We start from the raw sequence: 24,010 nt of genomic DNA on the forward strand, positions 1-24,010 counted from the left end.
AATATGCAACCCTATTTATCTTTTCTGCTTGCATCTTGCAATATTTATTTTCCATCCCTTAAAAAAGACGCTAGGGTATGCACAAATCGTTTTCAATTTGCTCCCTTTGATCTGGCGCCACCCCTAAGTGAAACTGACATCAAGGATCTCAGAAGATATTTCAATGATTTTATTTAATCGATTAGGGTAAAATAAATAGTTGCATTTTATACTAATGAGTTTACTGAGATATTGAGATGGCGAAATAACAGTTTAGACTGCTAATTGAGTGGCTTCGATTCTCGGATACAATTCCGGAGGTAGCTGGTTCAAATCCCGGCGTGAACAAGTAATTTGTGTTACTTCACAATCTATTAATTTAAAACAACGTTTGTTATATTTGCGGCATGTTCCAGAATTGTAGAAACTTTCAGAAACGCCCTGGTGAAAAACGTCACTCAGAATCGAAACAATACTTTGAATTCTCAGTACCTTTTCTAAAATATTGGAAAAAGTACTAAAAAAACAACTTATGATGTACCTAGAAGATAATAACCTAATATCGAAATCTCAGTACGGTTTTAGAAAAAACTTGAGTACTGCCGACGCCATAGACGATATCATAAATACGATCACAAAAAGCTTAGACCAGGGAAATAAATCTTTGGCAATTTTTATAGACCTGCAAAAGGCCTTTGACACGATAGACCATAAAATCCTTTTCAAGAAACTTAAAACAATTGGGATGTCAAACACAACTCTAAATCTACTGATAAGTTACATGTCAGAACGTTCACAGTGTGTTAAAATTGATAAGTGTAAAAGTAAACCTCTCCCAATCAATTACGGTGTACCGCAAGGAAGTGTCCTAGGACCTTTATTATTTCTGATATATATAAATGATATCTGCAACTTACACACCAACGGAAAAATCATTAGTTTTGCCGACGACACTGTCATTTTATTTAATGAAAGTGATTGGATAACCACCTACAAAGAAGCTGAAAACGGGCTTATCCTTCTGCAAAAATGGCTTATGCAAAACTCACTCACACTTAATGTTAACAAAACTAAATATTTAACGTTTTCTATAACGGCTAGAGGACAACCAGCTGAGGATTATACTCTCAAATTACATGATTGTCAAGGAAAAAACGAAACGCAATCATGCCACTGCCCCACCATAACACACTCTAGAAGTATAAAATATCTCGGAATTGAAATTGATGAAAATCTTCGATGGGACTCCCACATAAATAGTATCACAAAGAAACTCACAAAGCTTATATACTACTTTAGAAATATACGCAATATACTAAGTATAAATGATTTATATAAGGTATACTATGCTCTCTGTCAATCACGCATAGAATATGGGATTATTGGATGGGGATCTGCCTCAAACATCCACATGAAGCAGCTTATTAAAACTCAAAAAGCAATAATAAAAATAATCCTTAAAGTACCCATAAGAACTCCATCAAAAGACATTTTTAAAAATTTTAAAGTGTTCAGTATAATAAAACTATACTCAAAAAATGCTCTAATCAAATTTACAGAAAAATATGAGTACCCTGCTGACCAACACAACTATATTACAAGGAAGAAATCCTCAAAACTATTGAACATCCCAAAATTAAATACGTCTTTTGGCCAGAAAAATCATCATTTCCATGCTACAAAACTATATAATGCCCTCCCAATTGAACTCAAAAACACAACGGAGACACAAAAATTTAAAAACGACATCAAATTATGGCTAAGTAAACATGAAGATGAGGAAATCAATAAAATTATGAACTGAACAAATGTGAAGACAATTTTTTAAATTTTTTTTGTAGAAATTAACAAGGAAATCACGATCTACACCTATACAAAAACCTACAGTCCGCCTCGGAACAGGAATACCTAGTGAGGAGGACTGCGAATAATATACTTAACTTTGTAATTATAATTGTCGTTAATAAAAAAAAATAAAAAATAAATTGTACTTACTGTTCGGGTATACAGACGATTATAATAATATACTCCCTACCTTCCCGTTCTATAACCTTGTTACCAGGAGACGGAAAGTACCTTCAGTACCACTTCTGCCGCGCTACTGATAACAGGTTGTTAGGTTGTAATTCCGGGCTAAGTGTCTAAATACGTGGTAGAGTTTTTTCGTGCTGGCAGAGAAAGAAACTCTTAGAAAATTACATTATACAGGCTTTAAATCGACTCCGTATCTCATTACAGTGCAGAGATAATTCATTAAGTCTTTCACGATGAATGGTATACGAATAAATTAAAAATGTTTTTTTTTTTAATTTTCACTGTAATTTTCGTTTCTGACGTGAAATAACAAATTCAAAGCATGCTGTACGCAAGCAATGAATCTGTACGAGTAATGTGTTAACCATAATATAATAATTAACGATTATGTTTTCACAATTAGTTTTCCCTAGTTTTTTTCTCTTACTAAGTTCATTTTATCTTATTGGCCATCATTTTCCCCGTGACGTATTGGCTTCCGGAAATATATATCACTGTCAATCTTGGACAGGAAACGCGAGGCGCAGGCGGGGGGGTGCACTTCCGGTCTCCCCAAGGAACCGGAAGTGCAATTAAGGATGTAGTAGGGGGCGCAGAATGGAATTACTACATCAGGTTGCTGATTTAAGACGTAATATCGTTATAAGGAGACCTACAAGTAATTAAAAGCATCTGGTCGGAGGTTATCTGTGATCAGGGAACTACTGTATCAACTACACTCGAACCAGTTACCAATAAGAAATCAATTTCGACATGGTGTTTGGTGACCAGATCTGAGTACTGCACTTACACACATTACTATTCCTCCATATTTTTATCTGAGTACCGCACAAGAGTCCCAACTGCTACCGACTGTCTGGAACCAGTTAGAGTATGTTTTGAGGCAGAAGTTGGTGTGGAGTGCAAGGAGATGAAGGAGAGGCAGGTGAGGAAGTACCTGGCTATTCGGATCTGGTCCCAAACACGCCATTTAAAGCAAAGTTTTGATGATAAATTGTCGTCTTTCATCAGAACTATACTAAAAGTGCAATCCCATTTTTTTTCTGAGCAAAAAGTTAAAAGAATAGAAATAATTCAGAACAGAGATATGAGGTCTATATCGTGCTGTAGCAGATATACTAGGATAACAAAAAATTCAACGCCAACATTATATTGTAAGTGTGTGGCATAGTAAGTCTGTAATACCCTAGTATTTATATATTAAGTTTTTTTTTTTAAATGTGACCAGAATATTTGTCAAAAATGTGAGCAAAACAATATTTATTACAAACTAACTGAACAGATAGATAGATAGTGTCAGTCTGTGCAGATAGAGAAACAATAGCGCGTGTTGCTTAGACGTCCAACAGATGGCGTTGATTAAAAAAAACGTATTTTTACCTCTCGCTGGTGACACCCATATAATATAGTTATTCAAAAACACACACACGTATTTAAATACAACGTTTTGCCAAAATTTCAAAGTTAAGATTTTGAACAAACGAACAATAAAATTTTTATTCATATTGAATTATTTATTTATTAATTTACGCCAGTCGGGCTTTTAAATAAAAAAAGTATAATTAATTACATCACATAGTTAATTAAAATCAACATAATAACAATAATAAAATAATTATTAATATCTGTCAAAGAGTTAATTTATAAAAATGCAATAATCAGTAATTTTAAATACATGTAGGATTACGGAAGATTTTTTAAATATTTAAATTGACGGATCAGTGTGATTTATAGGTCCAGTTAGGAGTTCTACCGAGCCAAACCCTCTGATATGAAAATATCTGGAGTCGTTGAATTATTTTCCCATTTGATCTCTGGTGAGTTGACGTGTTGTTCTTGTATTTTTTGTATTTATTATGCTTATATAATGCACTTGCATAATGTTGATTGACTAGATGATCATTCGTGGAAAAGTGTGTTGAAGGGTTTAGTTTTTCTTGTGGGGAAGGTTTAACCCAGACATAAAGTCGAAAAAAAATGATTTAAATAATAAATATTCTCATAATTATTTTAAAGTATATTCCACTCTTTGAATATATTTTTTAAATTGTCGAACTGTGAAAAAACACAAAATAATAAAACTCAGAATAAGAACCCACGACCTCCGAATTCGTAGCCAAGGTATGTAAGTACTCAAACCATTATCATATTTAATTATTGATCGAAAACCGTGCAGAAGAAATTTTTTATTTTTATTATTTTTTATTTTTTTATTTATTGAAACATATAAACAAGGTTACAATTTTTTTAACAATATAAACACCAATATATCAATCACTCTCCTAATAAAGCAGCTGCTTGTGTTTAGGAGAGGACAACAAAAATATTTTTACATTTGTTTAAATTAAACAAAAAATATTAGTAATAAAACAAAAAATAACACAAAAATAACAATAAAAGTAATAAAAATATAGGTTAGTTAATAAATGATTCAAAGAATTTAAAAGGCAAAAACATATTTCTAAACAATAAGTAAAGTTATGAGGTGGTACAAGAGTATTTTAATTTAATTTTTTTTTTATATTTTTCGTAGTTTTCTTCCGATCGTATATCAAGGGGTAATTTATTAAATAATTTTACACCCTTGAATATATAGTGATGTTGTGCTGTTGTGGTTCGTGCTAGTGGCACGGTTAGTCCTCCAACAGATATTATTCTTTTGCTAATATTCAATTGTGGTAAATTATTTTTACTAAAGAAATCTTTATGTATTTGTAGAAGTGCAATTTTGTCATAAATTTTTGTAAGTGGGGGAACCGGGAAATCTTGAAAAACATTTATAGTTGGGTGGTAATATGGCTTAAGATGATTTTTATTAGTATTTTTTGAATAGTTTCCAGTGGGAGTAGGGATGATTTATATGCACCCCCCCAAGCCACGATTCCATATTGTAGGACAGAGTGCGCCAATGCATAATAAATATCTGTTAGTATTTTTAATGATACAATATTTCTTAGTCTAAAAAATATATAGATTAGTTTTCTCATTCTGTCTACTCTGGAATTTATTTGACTTTTCCATTTAATGTTATTATCAATAATTATTCCAAGATATTTTATTTCTTTTTTACTACTAATGTTTATACAGTTTGAATTACAGGGTGCGAATTTAAGGAGGCAATTTCTTTCGTGAATTTTTATGTTTAGATTTACATTTGAGTTATTCCCTGTTAGGCTATAAGGTATAAAATGGGTTTTTTCGACATTCAGTGTCAATAAATTTTCGTCAAACCATAGTTTAACGATATTTATTGCATTATTAGCTGATACTACGACCTCATTCCATGAATTTCCTTCAATAGTTATAACTGTATCATCTGCGTAAGATATGATGTTTCCAATGATTGGGAGTTGAAAAAGTTCATTAACATATAATATAAAAAGTAAAGGTCCTAAAACAGTTCCTTGTGGAATTCCAAAATCTATATTTTCCTTTTCACTTAATTCGTTGTTTACTTTAACCTGTTGAGTTCTTTGATAGAGATAACTTTTTAACCATGTTTTAGCTTTGCCAGTAATTCCTATATTATTTACTTTATTAATTAATTTTGAATGTGAGACACTATCAAAAGCTTTACTGGGGTCAATGAATATACTTAAGCATTTTTTGCCTCTATCTAATGTTTTGTAGATAAGCTTAGTTAATTCTGCAATTGCGTCTTGTGTGCTAAGTTTATCTCTAAAACCGTATTGACTAGGGTTAATACTTTTTTAGTTATCTGTATAATCAGTAATTTGTTTTTTTTATTACTTTTTCGTGTATTTTTGCAATGTTGGATAATAAGGATATTGGGCGGTAATTGTTTACTTCTTTTGGATCTCCGGATTTATATACTGGGATTATAATGGCTTTTTTGTAGTTAGACGGGAATATTCCGTATTTATTACTAATATTAATTATATGCGTAATCGGTTTGGTTAGAAAATTGCAGTATTTTTTCAAGATTTCTGTAGTTATACCGTCGTATCCTGGCGCACTACCATTTTTAAGTGATTGTATTATGTTTTCAATATTTTTTTCTGAAGTCGGTTTAAAAATTAAAAGATTGCTATTTGTTATTTTATCTTCATGTATGTCATCAGGTTGATAATTTTGGTCAATTTTATATGCAAGTTTTTGACCAACGGTAGCGAAAAATTTGTTGAAAATATTTGCGCACATTTTTGGTTCACGGATAGCATTTATTTTAGTTCCATTATTGTTTATGACATTTATTGTAGACTTATTTTTATTATTTTTATTCATTATTTCATTTATAGTGTTCCATGTTTTTTTAGGGTTTTCTTTTGTGAGGATTATTTTCTCCCTGTAATATTTTTCTTTTGTGTCTTTGATAATTTTAATGAGTTTGTTCCGGAATATTTTGTATTCGTTTTTTACTTGGCTATTGGTAGGGTTTTTTTTTGTGTCTATGAAAAGTTTTTCTTTTTTCCGGATAGATATGAGTAATCCTTGCGTAATCCATGGTTTGATTTGCCTTAATTTAGAACTTGGTTGATTATTTATAAAGGTTGTACAGTCTGCGATATGAGCATTTAAAGTTTCTTCAAAGAAGTTTGCGCACATGTCTGGGTTTTGGCAATTTAGTATTGAGGACCAAGATTCGTTACTTAATTTATTGTTTAATTTTACATCGTTCAATTTGGAAATTATGTTAATATTTTTTCTAGAGTCATTTAATCCTAAGTTTTTATTGAAATCATAAATAAAAATATTTGTATGGTGATCTGTTATATCATTTTTCCATATAATAGATTTAATTTTTTCTGTGTGTTTAATATTGCTCCATATGTGGTCCAGGCATGATGGCGATTGGTTTGCAAATTCTCTTGTGAAATTATTTACACATGATATAAAGTTCATTTCATTCATAGCATTTATATAATCTAATTTATTTTTACAGTGGTTATTAGGACCAATATTAATATTTAAATCACCTATTACGATACAATTTAGATGGTTTTTGTTACATAGTATTTTTTTTAATTCTTCTATAAATAAAGGTACATCAGAACTGTGTGTTCGATATATTGCGATTATATTGAATGGCATATTATTTAAAACAAAATTTAATGACAAACAGTTTGCTTTGCATATGTGTATTTCGGTAATATTGATATCAGTAAATTTTTCTTTAGCGTATACTACAATTCCACTATTTTTATTAATCTGATAATTTGTATTGTAATTTTTGTAGTTTGGGATGATTGGTATATTTATGTTTGCATGTATGTGCGCCTCGGATAGTATTATGAAATCTGGCTGTGAACATAATGTATTTAGGGATACCAAAAGTTCATCCATGTTTTTATTTATACTTCTAATGTTTAGGTGCAAGATTGTTAGTCTATTTATTATATTGTCATAGATCTTATTGCATTCACTGGCTGCTTCACATACGTATTCTTCTATATTTAGATTTTTATCAATTTCGCTTTAGTTAAAATTTTCCATTGTATTTATTTAGGTGTGATAAAATATGTATATAAAATTCTACGAGTAAATGAATAAGTAATAATGCTCATAATTAGTGTAACACTATTCTTGCTCGATTTCAGTTCATATCTAAAATTGAAGGTTTTGATTTTTTCTATAAGATTTATTTTATGTTTAGATAATACTCGGAGACATAGTGAGTGTTTGTTTAATTGACAGCAATAATTAATTTGATTCGTTCTTCTTTTTATAATAATTACAATAAAAAATAGCGTTTGGAAGAATATATCAATAGTACAAGTGAACATATAGTGTAGAGATTTATTGCCTATAGAATATTGGCAGCATGATATATGGGTTAGTAATGTATATAATAATAATTTTGACAAATTAATATATCTATAATTAGACTTTAGTATTCTGTAATTTACTAGCATTCGATAAATGCAGTTGTGGATTGTTATTGTATTTTCTATTTTCTGGTAGGAATATACAAATGTAGAACGTAGATGTAATGAATTGTAAAAATAAACATAAAAGTGTATTAAGTAGAGATGTGTTATCATGAAGAAAATATTTAGGTTTTTTATCTTCAATATAGAGAATGATTTAAATTTTTTGGTTTTAAATACATATATCCTGACTTTAAAGTATGTAGAGTGATGAAAGATTTGTCGGTTTTTTAATGTATAGACTATATTATTATTATTTTTTATAGCTTGTGGATATTCAAAAGTACATGCATATTTGTAAGACATTGAGAATAGATATGAAATATTTTTATAGACATCTTTAAAATTTATAACAATATTCCAGTTTTTGTTCCGTGAGAGCAAGTATTTTTTTGTAATATTGACAGTTCGTTTGATTATGGACATTTTTTTTTTAATTGTTAGTATCATTTTTGAATATTTCTTAGAATTTTCAGTTTTAATAGTAAGTATACTTGTTTTATATCCTGGAGATTGATAGGGAACATCATGTTTTTTTAAAGAATATATCATAGCATTATTAATTTTGTTAGTTTTTAAAATTTTGAAAGTGCAGGTACATGCATAATATATTGACAATAAACATGAGTTACTATGAAAAATATACCTTGAATCCAAATTAGTATTCAATTTTCTGTTGTGCGAATGCCAGCATTTTTTTATAATATAAACAGTTGGTTTTATCATTCGCATTATGATTGGTAGGAAATGACAGTTGAAACCTGTCATTTTGAAAAGTGCAGTTTACACACCTCGGTTGATTTGTTGAGGCACATTCTTTGAACAAGTGAGCAGCTCCACAGTGCGAGCAGGAAGGCGAATTGTTTTTCTCTTTCTGGTTGCAGTTTCTTGATGTATGTCCGTAACGTAGACAGAAGTAGCATTGTATTACTGGGCAGGCGTCGCCAACCGTAACTCGCTGGTAGCCAATGTTTATTTTTTCTTTATTTAATAGAATCTTCCTGGTTGTGCTGTCTACTTCTACTATGTAGTTAGCGGTGTCATTGTATTTGTTTTTAATTATTGCTTTTATGTTAAAAATAGAATTTTTTTCTGTTTCTTGCGTTACAATTTTGATATCCTCATTTTTGTTCAAGATATCGTCAGTAAAATCTTCTTTGATAAAGTCGTTGAAAATTCCCTTGAATATCATTGTTGGTTTTTTCTTTGTTAATTCTTTGCAGTCAATATCAGGTAGATCTTTAGTAATTAAAGTTTGTAGTTTTTTAGCGTCTTCTTTATTAACACAATCGATAACAATTCGATTTTGGGAGATTTTTTTAATGCCTTCAATGCATATTCCTAATTGGCTGGTTTTAAAGTGCCTTTGAATTTTATTTTGTATTTCTGTTGATGTATCTTTATTTTTTGGAGTAATTAAGATACTGTACTTGTTTTTTATATATTTTTGTTTTTTTATATCAGCAGGTTGATTATTCTCCAGAAAGCCCATTTTGGTAGCAACAAGGCTTATTTTCCTTAGCAGTTCTGTGAGTTTTGGTGACAATTTCCCCATTTGTTCTTTTGTAAACTTATTGCTTGGGTCCATTATAGTATTTTGTAAGGAATTTATAATTTGGTTTGCCGCAGAGATGAAAGAAAAGGTGTCACTGGTGTCCATGGTACTGCTAATTAAATTTATAGGTACCTAACCTAATTAAATAGGTACCTAATCTAATTAAATTTATTTTTTTATTTTTCATAGGTACAGTAAGGTCCGAATATTTTATTATCTGCCATTTGATACAATTAGGGCAGGTACAGATCCACTCTAGGAGATTATTTCACCTGAGAATTCCCTACAAGGAACTAATTGAGATGTGTTATTATTCGCTGCAGAGTTGGATGCTGTAACAAACATAACGACTGTGATAGTAATAATCAATTAACAAACATTTAAAAATATTCTTAAAATATATTGAACTGGTTAACAACTTAGATTAACTCATTTAGTTTTGGGAAAACATTATTAAATATATATTGAACTGGTTAACCCGTTGGATTAGTTCATTCAGTTTTGGGAAAACATTATTTAAACTATATTGAACTGGTTAACCCCTGAGATTAATTCATTCAGTTTGGGGAAAACATTCTAAAATATATATTGAACTGGTTAACCCGTTAGATTAATTCATTCAGTTTTGGGAAAATATTATTAAAACTATATTGAACTGGTTAACCCCTGAGATGAATTCATTCAGTTTGGGGAAAACACTATTAAAAAATATATTGAACTCGTTAACCCCTTACATTAATTCATTCGGTTTTGGGAAAATTATTCAATTTGTTTACTTTTGGAAACTGCTCATAACTAATGTTAATAACTAGGTCCCAATGGTCGAGTGGTTAAGACGCAGTCCTGGTCCGAGAACAGATTCTGGGTTCAAGTCCTAGTTGTGCCTGTTACATTTTTTTATTTTCTATGTCTAGATTTATTAGTATTATCTTCTTCAATGATGAAAAAAATATAATTTTCTAATAAAATGTGCGCTTTTTGGTAATCAGTATTTTGAGTTCACTATTTAGACGAAAACACGAGACGAGAGATTAGCCAAAAATTATATATTTAATTTATAATTATTTTTTTTATTTTTTTTATTTATTATTATTTTTATTTATTAGATTTATTATATAAGTACATTTTTGTTTATTTGTTACAATATAAGATAAAATATTTCAGGACCCCTCTTCCATAGAAGCATTAGCTTGTGGCTGGAAGAGGAGTGTACATTGTTTTATTGCAATAAGTATGTAATTAAAAATAAAATGATTTTAAACTTATTTAAATGAAGTGAGTTATTTTTCATGAAGTGAGTTATTCTTAAGATTAATTCAATTGGAAACATTTTTATTTTTTGTGAGTTTGTCTTTAAAATATTTTTTACAGTGTTTATTATTTTGATGTTATCATTAATGTTTCTAATTTCTTCAGGTAGTCGATTGAAAAAAATTCTTGCCCGGTAAGTGTAATAATTTTGTGCAAAGGAAGTGTTTAATTTTGGGCATGGAAAAATATATTTAAGTCTAGTACGGTTTTCAGTTAGAAATTGATACTTGTCTTTTTCTTTTATGATTTGAATTAGTGCATTTTTAATATAAAGATCTTTAAATGAAGGCACTTGAAATTCTTCGAATAATCGATCCGTTGGGTAATCGGAAGGTTTTCGTAATATTATTTTAATTATAATTAAAATTAATTAAAATTGAACATCACTTATCAAAACAGTTTTTAGTTTTCGGATACTTTCAAAATTATTAATTTGGATTTTATTGCAAAGCGGAAATACGCACAAATTCTCCGACCTTATGGCATAGTCTTTAAGAAATATAACAGTCACTATGCAAGAGGTCTGAGAGGTTAAATCATAGATAGTATAATATTATACCGTTCAAGCCTCGGAAGGACAATACTAGACACATACATCATATTCTATTAGAGGCTCTGAAGGACAGAGATGACCAGGACGTCCGTACATATTCTATTAGAGGCTCTGAAGAACAGAGATGACCAGGACGTCCGTACATATTCTATTAGAGGCTCTGAAGAACAGAGATGACCAGGACGTCCGTACATATTCTATTAGAGGCTCTGAAGAACAGAGATGACCAGGACGTCCGTACATATTCTATTAGAGGCTCTGAAGGACAGAGATGACCAGAACCTCCGTACATATTCTATTAGAGGCTCTGAAGAACAGAGATGACCAGGACGTCTGTACATATTCTATTAGAGGCTCTGAAGGACAGAGATGACCAGGACGTCCGTACATATTCTATTAGAGGCTCTGAAGAACAGAGATGACCAGGACGTCTGTACATATTCTATTAGAGGCTCTGAAGGACAGAGATGACCAGGACGTCCGTACATATTCTATTAGAGGCTCTGAAGAACAGAGATGACCAGGACGTCCGTACATATTATATTAGAGGCTCTGAAGGACAGAGAGGACTGGGACGTCCGTACATAACTCGGAGGGACAATACTAGCCACAAACATCATATTATTCCATAAGAACCTGTGAAGGTCAGATCTGACCGGGGAGTCCGGCGAAATTAACCGACTTCCCGACATTCGATCTAGCTTAAACTCGGCAAAAAGACTCGTTATCGATGACAATGCATTCTTTCAACTTTTGGTAGCAGTCACACATACACACGCTGACATATGCGCATTTCTGTGAAATTTGATGATATAACAGCAGTTAAAATTCGAAATTAATGTCGGTTCTACTCAAATGGGATTTGGCTAAGTTGTTAGCGCGGTTGACTTCAGTCCCTGGGGAGGAAGGTTCAATCCTTAGTCAAACATTATTTTAAATACATCTATTAATAAAACTAGATATACAATAGTAAAAAAATGTTTTTTGTTGCTTTTTTTCTATAATGCGAATATTTGTGATTTTTTCGTCGTTGGAAAGAGACATAATTTTGGTTCTCAATTTGTCTATAATATTTAAACTTGATTCCATTGGTACAAAAACCCGAAAAACTATCACTGTACGAAAAAGAGAAGTGTCAGTTTTCTGACTAATTCCACACACAAAAGGAATATGTTTTATAAGTATTGAATGCTTTCAAAATTATAGACGTTTTGAGTCAAGATGCTTCGGTAAGTTTTTTTTATCGACATTTTCATGTTGGATATAAAATTACTCACAACTGCATAACCAACACCTCTGCCAAATGCGTCTGCCCACCAGTTGCGTGGCGGGCCGGATCGGGAGAGGCTAGTTGAGGGATACCTTTTGACATCAGCCGGACTTTATCGACCCAATGCCTTGTCTCCTTAATAACTTATCCCCTATCCCCCTTACCCCTCATAACTTATTTCCTTCCCAGAACTTCCTCCCCTTTCTTTCAGGGCCTCCTGTGTGGAGGTGTTTTAAGATCTGGTCACCAAACACGGTTAAATCCATTTCAAGCAACGTTCCGATTCTTAAGGCAAACCTTAATGCCAAATCACTATTTTGATTAATCTTTATAACGAATTGGTGTACATTATGAATACCAAAAAATATACTTTAGATAAATTGAAGGTTTTACTATCGTTTCGATTGGCTTGAGTAGAATACAAATAAAATAATAAATTACACAAACAAAATATAAATATAAACTACTAAAAAAAATATTTTTTCAATGAAGTATGAACGCGTAAATGAAACAACTTAAAAAAATACAGTATTATAGCTAAGAATATCTGTGACAGTTTCACTTGATTTACTTTTTTGCTGTCTTATAAAATTATTTACAAAATAAATAAAAAACAGTTTTGTGCTTGAAATCGAACGTTTCTAGACTCCGTTCGTCAAGCGATTTTAATGCCTATTACCTACAATATAAGGTATAACAAGAATATACACATTTTTGGCTTGTAGCTATCTCTTTACGTTGGTAAAGTATCTTCCGCTGTGCTACCTTTATTCTGAATAGTATTAGTTAATATTTGTAAGTGTGTTTGTCCTTCTGCCCACCTTGTCGGGAGTTAGGAGAGGCTGCACAGATCAATGAGTTAGTTGAACTAACTCTCGGTGACAGATTCGATGCATTTATAATTTTTCTCGTTAGTCGCTAACGTCACTAACTGTCTGCCGGATAACCCCTTAGCTTTTATCCACTGTAGGTGCTGAAACTACCCTTATTTATTTAATAAATAGAATGAAATGAAGTATATTGTATGATGGGGGATGAATCAAAGATAACTATCTGAATTAATGCAACAAGATGACGACTTTATGAGGATCGGGGTAATAGTTATACACTATGCACGGAAACTATAAACATGGACAAACTTGCTAATCTAAATCACTTAGAGTCGATTTTGTGGTAAAACTTATTTTTTATTGATTTTCGTTTTCGGGTAAATTTTTTGGGTTATATATGAAAAAGAGGGTGTTAATTTCAGCTATTTACTGTCATTTTAATACGTGGAAGCATATAGCCATGTTTTACAACCCTTTAGTTTACAAAAAAGAAAAAAATATTCAAAACGTTTTTTGGGTACTCTATGACTTGATGTAAATACACCAGTTTAGCATTAATTTTTTTTAAATTAAAGTTTTTGATATTTATTTATTTATTTTTTATAATTCACTACATTATATGCAAGGAAGCTTTTGACTGTCCAACTAGAAAGGTTTCCCGGTTTAGGACAGTAAAATTATCCTAGAGGAATACAGGATTTAAGAATAGAGAAAATAAGTATGTAAAAGCGAAGATACAACTAGGCGTTCATGATAAATAATTATCAGATTACATTTTTTAGTAATATTTCGGAATCAGTTCTGCCTAGATCTTATAAGCATTTTGTTATTTTTACCGAAGGATGACAATTCACACAGTTTCAGTTTCCAATAAGAGGTGTTATTTTGAATAACCCGCTATTTCGGTAGATGTTACTTTTGAAGCTGTCATTTTTTGACATTTGACAAGTAGAAACTACGCCATTAATAAAAACGGAACGGTACATGCTTCAACAACGCATTGAAATTATTAAAATTCATTTGAGTGATGACGCCCATTTCCACCTCGGTGGCTTCGTCAACAAGCATAATTGTCGCATCTGGAGCTCGTAAAACCCAAGAATTATTGTTGAAAAGCCTCTCTATCTTCAACGTGTGACTGTTTGGTGCGGTTTATGGTCCGGCGGAGTCATTGGACCTTATTTTTTCGAAAATGAGGCTGGAGCAACAGTTACGGTGAATGAATCGCGTTATCGAGAGATGATTAATGATTTTTTATGGCCGGAATTGGATGGTATTGATCTGGAGAACGTTTACTTTCAACAAGACGGCGCTATGTGCCACACAAGCAACGAAACCATTGATATTTTACGATTGAATTTTTTTTTTTTTTTAATTATTTTAATATAGATCATAGTTACATTAATACATACATTTTTTTGCAAAATATAATATTTAGGTACATTATTGGTCATGTATACCGTATCAGAAAAGAGGAGCTCTTGTGCCTGATAAGGGAGCCACGATTCTTACTTCAGTGATTCAATGTTATGTGTAAAATATAAATATAATATATCCATATATTTTTTTAATATAAGTTTTTTTTGAAAAAAAGTTTGATTTTATTGATTTGTTCTTGTTGGTTCGTAATACAGCGCAATTCGGAAGGGAGATTATTGTAGTTTTTTATGGCTTGGTAAATATAATGGTTTTGCATTTGAGTTGTTTTACAGATTGGCGTAATAAATTGATTTCCATTTCTCATCAGTTTGTAAAATTCTTGATATTCTGTGTTATTTTTTTCTTTACACATTTTTATAATTGAAGTTTGCTTAAATATATCATCAATATTTGGTACTGGAAACATTTTAAAAAGCAATTTTGTTGGGAAAGTAGAGTTTTTTTTAAGTATTACCTTTATAATAATTTTTTGCGAGACTTTTACTGAGTTTAGGTTGTTTTTATAAGATCCTCCCCAACCTATGATTCCGTAAATAAGCAGGGAGTGGACAAGAGCATAATATACATTTTTTAGTATTTTCACATTTAAAATATTTCTTAACCTAACAAATATATATATACATTTCCTTATTCTCTTTACTAACTCCGTAATATGGCTTTTCCATTTCAAATTTTCATCGATGATCACACCAAGATATTTAATTTCAGAAGAAGAGTTGATTACAGTACAAATAGGATTAAGTAGTTTACAGTTGACATTGTCACAATTTTCATCATGGATTATGATATTTACTTTGTGTTTACGTATTTTTTGTAGTGAAAATAATACATATGTTGTTTTTTTGGCATTAAGTGTGAGTAGGTTATTATCAAACCATGATTTTAAGATATTAATACATTCATTTGCAAGTTTGTTAACTAGTTCCCATGTTTGACCTTTTATTAATAAAACAGTATCATCAGCATAAGAGATTAATTCACCTTTGATTTTCTGTTGGAAAATGTCATTTACATACATTAGAAATAGTAATGGTCCGAGGACCGTGCCTTGAGGAATGCCAAATGTACTTGTTAGTGGTGTACTAAAGGTTTGGTTTAATTTTACAATTTGAGGTCTCTCTGTTAAGTAGCTTTCTATCCATTTAAGAGCTAAGTGGTCAATGCCATATCAAAATAACACCTCTTATTGGAAAACCCTGTATTTTAGGACTGAGATATGAGAATAGTTTTTGATAAGCCGCTCTAATATACTACGTACTAATTATTATTTTTTGTTTTTACAGACATTTGAACTATATTGAGTTATATTAAATCTCAATGATCCGGCTGGCAACATCGCGAAGTGGGTAAAGGAGAAAAACAGGCCTTAAAGAGGAACGACAACGTGATAGTTCGTTTAAATATGAGCCGAATATGATAAAAATCAGATCTGCGACCACTCCAGAAGTCGTGGGTTTAAAATCCCGGCATGCGCAAGCTAATTTTATTGTATTATTATGTGTTATTTCACATTTAACCCCACAAACCTCTGGCATATTCTCAGAGATGGTCAGATGGTCTGAGATTTCCGCTTTGAAATTAAACCCAAATAAAGGGAATATTTCTAAATGTAACCGAAAACTTAATAATAATAACTACTAACGAAAAAATCGTTATTACAAAATGTATTATTAGAAATAAAAACATAATTTTTGAGGTATTAAAATTATGAAAACAAACCTAAAAAAATTGGTTTGCATTTACCTTACGGTTTTTGTTACCAAAACTACTGATAACCAAAAAAATAAAAACACACACATTTTAATGGAGCAATGTTTTACAAACTTTATTGTCACCAAACTTTTTTGTTGTTTCATTTCATATAAATTAATATTCGCGAAGTTTCATAATTTTTTCTCAAATTATAGTTGGAACCATTGGTTTCATAGACGTGTACATTTTAATTCTACTGTGGTTAGCTTTTAGATTTGACTATAAAGCTTGAGGTTTTTTTTTTTAAATCTTTAAGATCATTTTTTGTCACCACGACGTAAAGCAGATACACTGATCTCAATGTGACCAAATGAGCAGTTCCCAAAACAAAAAAATAGCCCGAGAGGTTAATTATTATAATCTATATCGAAGGAACAACACACTGAGAAAAATGACCTTATTCATAAAAGTGACAGCATGCTAACTTCCTGATAAAATATTAGTCATTCAGAATATATCGACAACAAGTGTTATTTTCCTAATAGATTGATATCTATCTGACGGAATACTACAATATAAGTATGTCAGTATCAATATCAGTATCTGCATGAACACGTGTTACGCCGAACTCATAAAACATTTGCTTTTGACTGATACTTTATCAGGATCTCTTTCAATTCATTCGTTATAGGCCCGCAGTCCCATTTTAACAGGAAAATTAATAAATTAACCAGATTTTTAATAAATTATCAGTATTTCATATCAGTAAGTTTATAGGAAGTACTTAAGGAAGTTGGGAAGGCTTCACCGCTCTTGAAACTTCAGCGAATCAAGCCAAAAATATGAATGCTTTCGCGGGACAGGGTGCGATAATGTGTGCTGGGGCGCAAAATTACCCCTATATATATCTCAATAAGGGTAGGAACAGCAGCACTGGCCGCCCCTTTGGAAAACCGTCTGGGGGTGACTGTTAAAATAAGATGGGCGATTTTCCATCAGGATGTGTCAAGGATTTCCCCATTTTATGACGTGAATCTGGGTAAATAAGTTGCTGTAAAATGGGGTGAATTAAATCAATTTTCAACTTAGAAACAAAATAAGTTTTTACTTTACATTTATCGCATATGTTTATGCACAACTATCAAAAAATATATATTTATTTTTGGAACAACTTAGTGAGTAAAACCTCAAATTGTAATATTTAATTATTGAAGACAATATTAGCGATATAAAGTAACCCCACTCCGAAAGGTAACTTTGACGTAATTTTTGTTTTTTACTTTCTTAATGCATAGATTTTTTTAAAATTATTGAAGACAATATTATCGATTCCTAAACGAATATCTAAACAAAAAAATCAGAAAAGGATACGGTCACATCTAGGACTAGGACTATAGTCCGTCTAGAACTAGGACTAGGACTATATAGTCCTCTAGATATTCCTAGATATATTTATTCGTTTCTGATTTTTCTGTTTCAGATTTTCGTTTGGGAATCGCTAATATTATCTTCAAAAATTTAAAAAAAATGAATGCATTTGTTAAGAAAGTAAAAAACAAAAATTACGTCGAAGTCACCTTTCGGAGTGGGGTTACTTTATATACCATTTTTAATAATTATAATGATTTATTTTTGGGGTATCATGCCGTGTTGCACTACCTCCTACTTTAGCCAACGTTTCGGACAGCATTGCAGTGTCCATCATCAGGGCAGATGTGACACACCTGCCCAAAGAAACGTTTCTAAAGAAGGAGATAGCGCAACACGGCATAATACCCCAAAAACAAATCACTATAATACTTTTGGCCGTGAAAATCTCAAATCAATCATTTTTTATAACTTATCCCAAAATATTATTAAAGAAATTCGAGAGCGAAACCGTATTGTATTGTAAATTATTTTATACATTCTGTTTCCGTTTCAAGATGGTGGCTGTTTTGACGGTCCAGAAAAGATATTTTTTTGCAAATGTGAAATGAGTTGTTTATTTCGACATCTTTATTCGCATTTTTCAATATTATGATAGGTACCTACCTGTCAGAAAGAAGTTTGGAAAACACAATTGTCATTGTGATTGAACAACTGTCAATAAAATGAAACAAATCAACTGAAAAAAATGTTTGAATATACTCAAATAACCAACTAATTTGACACTTATTCGTTGTATTCACAATGCCCGTATACAGGGTGTATCGGCACGTACTCGACAAACTTTAACCAGCTATTCCTTGGCATATTTGGAGTAAAAAATCTTATGTGCACTTTGCTATCCGGTAACGTTTTTTTTTAATAAAAAATTTACTATTCATATTTTCACAACATGTCACCACTGTTTTATCCTTTTTCAAAGTTTGAAAACCCATCTGGCAAATATTTTATTCGAATTCCGTTGAATAATGCACGTGTGTACCTATATTGGCGCACTTTTACAATCACAACGAAATGGCACGGCACCATTCGTCTCATTTTTAACTATTATTATTTAGTGTGAGCGAAAGCTTATAACAGCTGTTGAACACGAAACGCAATGCCAATGACAGTGATGTAGTGTGGAAATTTTATTTTTTTTTGTTTTTAATTGAAAAAAAAATGCTACCGGACAGCAAAGTGCCCATAACATTTTTTACTCCAAATGTGCTAAGGAATAGCTGGTTAAAGTTTGTCGGGTTAGTGCCGATACACCCTGTATAAAGTTTCCCTCTCACTAACCGGCGAAAATACTTTGACCTTATGGCCCTGTATAGACTTAAGTCTGCAATAACATCTGTCGACTGTCCTAATTTACTCGAACTAATAAACATTAAAATAACAGTACAATCACAATAGCTGGTGTCAGGGATTCAATCAATATAATGTGCAAATTGTATAATCTAAATCATTCTCTGAAGGGTTCCGACATATCTTTGAAAGCTGATTTCCTAAAATAAATATTTTAAAAATACTTCAACGTTATTAACTGTGAAACACACATGTTATATTTCTACCTTTAATTTTTTTCGAAACATATTATTGTAAAGGTTTATTGTATATTCCCTGCTTCTTCGTTTGGACAGTATGAACTTTCTCCCCCTTTTTGTGTAACATATATATACATTTTTTTCTACCTTTAAATTTGTCTAAAACAATCTTTTTCTCATATTAATCTGTCAGAAAAACTTAATGCAGGCGAATTTTCCATTTAATGATTTTATATTGTTTTTCTTTGATAATTATTGTCAGTCTGTCTCTGCGTTTTCTCCACAAATACAAATAAAATCTATTTATCTATCTTTATAAGATATTTCATCAAAATTAAAATTCAACACACCTTTAAAAAGTGATATAGAGTCATTAAAAGTGATGAAACAAAAGCTAGGTTTAATAGTTACCTATGTAACCTATTTAATCTGTTTTTTTGTTTCATCACTTTTCATGACTTTATATCAGTTTTTGGAGGTGTGTTGAATTGTCATTTTGATGACATACCCGGTCACCTTTCACAACATACCAATAGGGGATGTCGTAGTCTCACCGGCACCAGAAGGTTGGGAGTAGTTGGGACTCTTGTGAGGTTTCACATGAAAAATAAAAAAAGCAAATATTTGATGAAATGATATTATTTTGTCTAGGTTCGATGGGTTAACTATCGTGGACATCACGAAGTGACCATAAATCATTAAATAAATCTTCCATTTCAATTCACAGAATTCGGTAATTCCAAATAATAATTCAATAACGAGTCTGTCTTCAAGTCCTTCGTTTTTTTTCGTAGACTTCTAGACGACTTGGAAAATCATAGGTCACGGTGGAAAGGGTATAATGGGCGTGTTACACGACGCTTTTTTCACAGCGAACCCCATATGGAAACGACATCGAAACCCATATAAAAACGTTTGCTTTACACTATCACTATTTTCATACTTACTATTTCATACATATAGTTGCCATTAGAGAAGAAAAGATATTTTGGGGCATAAATCGTCAAAAAATAAGCATAAACATAGATCACATTAACTGAACACAACAAACCACAAAATTTCACAAATCCGTAATAAAACAGTAATACACGTTATCAATCAGTAATAAACAATATTTCAAAAGTTGAACGAAATAAATAGCATACTTACTTCGTTCTACATTCACAAATTTCTACCTAATATAGATACGTAAAATATTGACAACTGATAGATGTTAAATAATGTCCGCCATCTTAAACTGTACGAAAAGCGGTGCCAAAATACAGGGTTTTCCAATAAGAGGTGTTATTTTGAATAGCCCGTTATTTCGGTATATGTTACTTTTGAAGCTGTCATTTTTTTACATTTGATAAGTAGAAACTACGCCATTAATAAAAATGGAACGATACACGCTTCAACAACGCATTGAAATTATTAAAATTCACTTGAGTGAATCAAATGCAAATCATCTTGAGTGATGAGGCCCATTTCCACCTCGGTGGCTTGGTCAACGAGCAAAATTGTCGCATCTGGGGCTCGGAAAACCCAAGAGTTATTGTTGAAAAGCCTCTCTTTCCTCAACGTGTGACTGTTTGGTGCGGTTTATGGTCCAGCGGAGTCATTGGACCTTACTTTGTCGAAAATGCGGCTGGAGCAACAGTTACGGTGAATGGATTGCGCTATCGAGAGATGATTAATGATTTTTTATGGCTGAAATTGGATGGTATCGATCTGGTCAACTTTTACTTTCAACAAGACGGCGCTACATGCCACACAAGCAACTAAACCATTGATCTTTTACGATTGGATATCAAAATAACACCTCTTATTGGAAAACCCTGTAGAACACGTCCTTTTTTCATCTCGAATCCATATGAAAATACGATCCACATGGAAAAGGGCCATTAGAATTAGACCATTTAAAATTATATGTGGTTCACTTGGGGCACGTTCCAGAGTGAAAGGTACTCTCAGTATCGCTCTGGTGTAAGAACACCATTCAGAATTGAAACGTTGCTTGAAATGGCTTTAGCCATGTTTGGTGACCAGATCTGAATAGCCAGGTACCCCCCCACCTTCCTCTTCCCCATCTCCGTCCCCTCCCCACTTCAGCTTCACAACATACCCCATTTTGAGATGCCATAGTCCCACTGGCTCTAGACGGTTGGGAGCAGTTGGAACTCTTGTGCGGTATTCACATAAAAAGGGCGATACGAAGATTATCCACCACTCTAAATTAAATATTACATAACCTTATTAAATTAAAATGGCACAAAACTTATGAATCACTTGAAAATCTTCAAAAGTTTGGCTTCTTGAATACATGATGTAATATTAGGTATACCAATATTAATCCGCTTACGTTTTACCTAGCGTGACCTTTCGCCTGTCTCTCCTCGTGCAGTTAGTGTGACTAACGCACGGTAAGTAAGTCGGGGCAACACCTCGAAGCTGACATTAAGGGCAATCGGGGAGAGTTGAAACAGCGCAGGGTAAATCGTAACAATGAATAAGGTTTTGTGTCATGTTTAGTTGAATGGGCGCACTAAAATACAGTTGATTTATTGTTTTGTTTGCTGTTAGATAGGTCTTATACAAGCCTAGTATAAATTAGTTCAACTATTGTTACACTGGTATATATTTCTTTTGAATTATGCATTGTCTTACTGCACTTATATTAATAACTGCATCACTTGCAATAGTGTTTTTGTTTACACATTAATTGTTTAATTTATTGCTATTATTAACCCGTTTACCACTGTTTGTTTGCAATTCGATTATCACTGTATTGTAAAAGCCATTATATGGCGTTTGAATAAATAAAAAATAAATATACATTTAAATATATGTTTTGTTTTAACCCATCTAGCCTCTTAGGGCCTAATATGACCCGGCGTCAATATAGTACCATGATTTTTTTTCTATCATTCGGAAATATGTAATTCTTCTAAATTTCTCTAAAATATCAACGCAGTGTGTCACGAATTAAATCCTAAAAATAGTCACAGAGATGAATTCCTATTTCGGCCAGTTAAGGTTAAACGCAACGCTCGTTGTATTCTACGTGTTCACAGATGGCGTTAATTAATTAATTTTGTTTAAATACGCTTTTGCAAGGTATTGCTTTACAATATTAAGACAAATTATTTGTTTGCGCCCTCATATACGCAATATGAATATGAATAAATAGTTTTGTTCATATTAAAACTCAATTCTATCGAGAAAGGCATACAAATACAATATTGGATTGAATCATCGGTAAAATATTGTATTTGTGTGCCTTTCTCGAAAGAATTAAGTCTTTAAACGAACAAAACTATTGATTCATATTCATATTGCGTATATACGGGCGCAAACAAATGATTTGTCTTAATATTGTAAAGCAATACCTTGCAAAAGCGTATTTAAAAAAAAAATTAACTATTATTATAATCTACGCGTTCATAGGTGGCGGTAATTTTTTTCTTCTTTAAATACACTTTATGCTACATATGCTTTAACATATTATGACGAATTATTTGTTTGCGCCTGGACGTACGTATTATGAATATGAATAAATAGTTTTGTCCGTATAAAAACTCGATTCTTTCAAGAAAGTCATACAAATGCAGAATTGAATCGCCAATACAATACTGTATTTGTATGCCTTTCTTGAAATAATTGAGTTTTTATACTGATCAAACTCTTTATGCATCTTAATATTTTAAAGCATAACTTACGAAATGTGTATTTAAGTGAAGTGATTATTTATTTTTATGGTATTAAAAGTGACAATTTTACTAAAAATTCACAAAATAAATGTCTTTAAAATGAATGTGTTTTCGGAATGAAGTGTTTTATCAAATTTTTCAACGTTTGGAGAAAAAAAATGTAGAAAGCTGTTTTACAAGATTTTTTATGTTTGATAATAAAATGTTAATATTTAGAAAAAGTAATGTATATTTTAAATTAAAAGATAATCTTATCTAGTTTCTAAAACAGTATTTATTTCCGACTGAAAAAAAAATATTGTGAAGCCTAAAGAGTTGAGCTGAAAATCACATTTTTATTGGATCTCTAAATTAGGGAACTATTCATAGAAATGTTAAAAAAAAAAGTTTTGGAACGAGACACAAGGTAGACCCAGTAAGGTAAAAATAAAACAAAACGTATCTCTTACCTTTTCTTGTTCTGTCGCTCTCTCTTCCACTTTATCTTCAACAGCAACCACTGATTCTTCTTCCACAGGTTCTACAAATCCACCAAACATGTTTTCATAGTCACTGCTCCTTCCATAAGAATTCCCTGTAATCCTCAATCGACCATATTGAGGAGAAATTCTAGAGGTTTTCCTATCTGCATCACTTCCATAATCAAAGGGAGACATTGGACTAATTATTCCACTATCTGTATCACTGACGCTTTCGAAAAATGGATTAACTCTTCCTCTGTCTTCCACTATTAATCTTCTTTCATCTTCTTTGATTAGTCTTGTATCAGTTTTCACTTCTGAACCAGCTTCTTTACGTCCTTTTTCGACTTT

General features: G+C 31.6%; 1 protein-coding gene across 4 annotated transcripts in view; it reads right to left on the minus strand.

Annotated features, from left to right (window-relative positions):
* The window catches only part of sick (sickie), a 478,256-nt gene extending 454,511 nt beyond the window's left edge, over positions 1–23,745 (minus strand). For all 4 annotated transcript variants that reach the window (XM_089643461.1, XM_089643463.1, XM_089643462.1 and 1 more), the window contains exon 1: positions 23,648–23,745. In XM_089643461.1, the coding sequence (XP_089499587.1) occupies positions 23,648–23,737 (90 nt within the window). In that variant the 5' untranslated portion in view covers positions 23,738–23,745. The remainder of the gene's footprint in view (positions 1–23,647) is intronic.
* Positions 23,746–24,010: the final 265 nt, after the last annotated feature.

This window comes from Hesperophylax consimilis, chromosome 19 (genome assembly GCF_061612785.1).
Source record: "Hesperophylax consimilis isolate HC1 chromosome 19, BYU_Hcon_1.0, whole genome shotgun sequence".
NCBI classification, from domain to species: domain Eukaryota; kingdom Metazoa; phylum Arthropoda; class Insecta; order Trichoptera; family Limnephilidae; genus Hesperophylax; species Hesperophylax consimilis.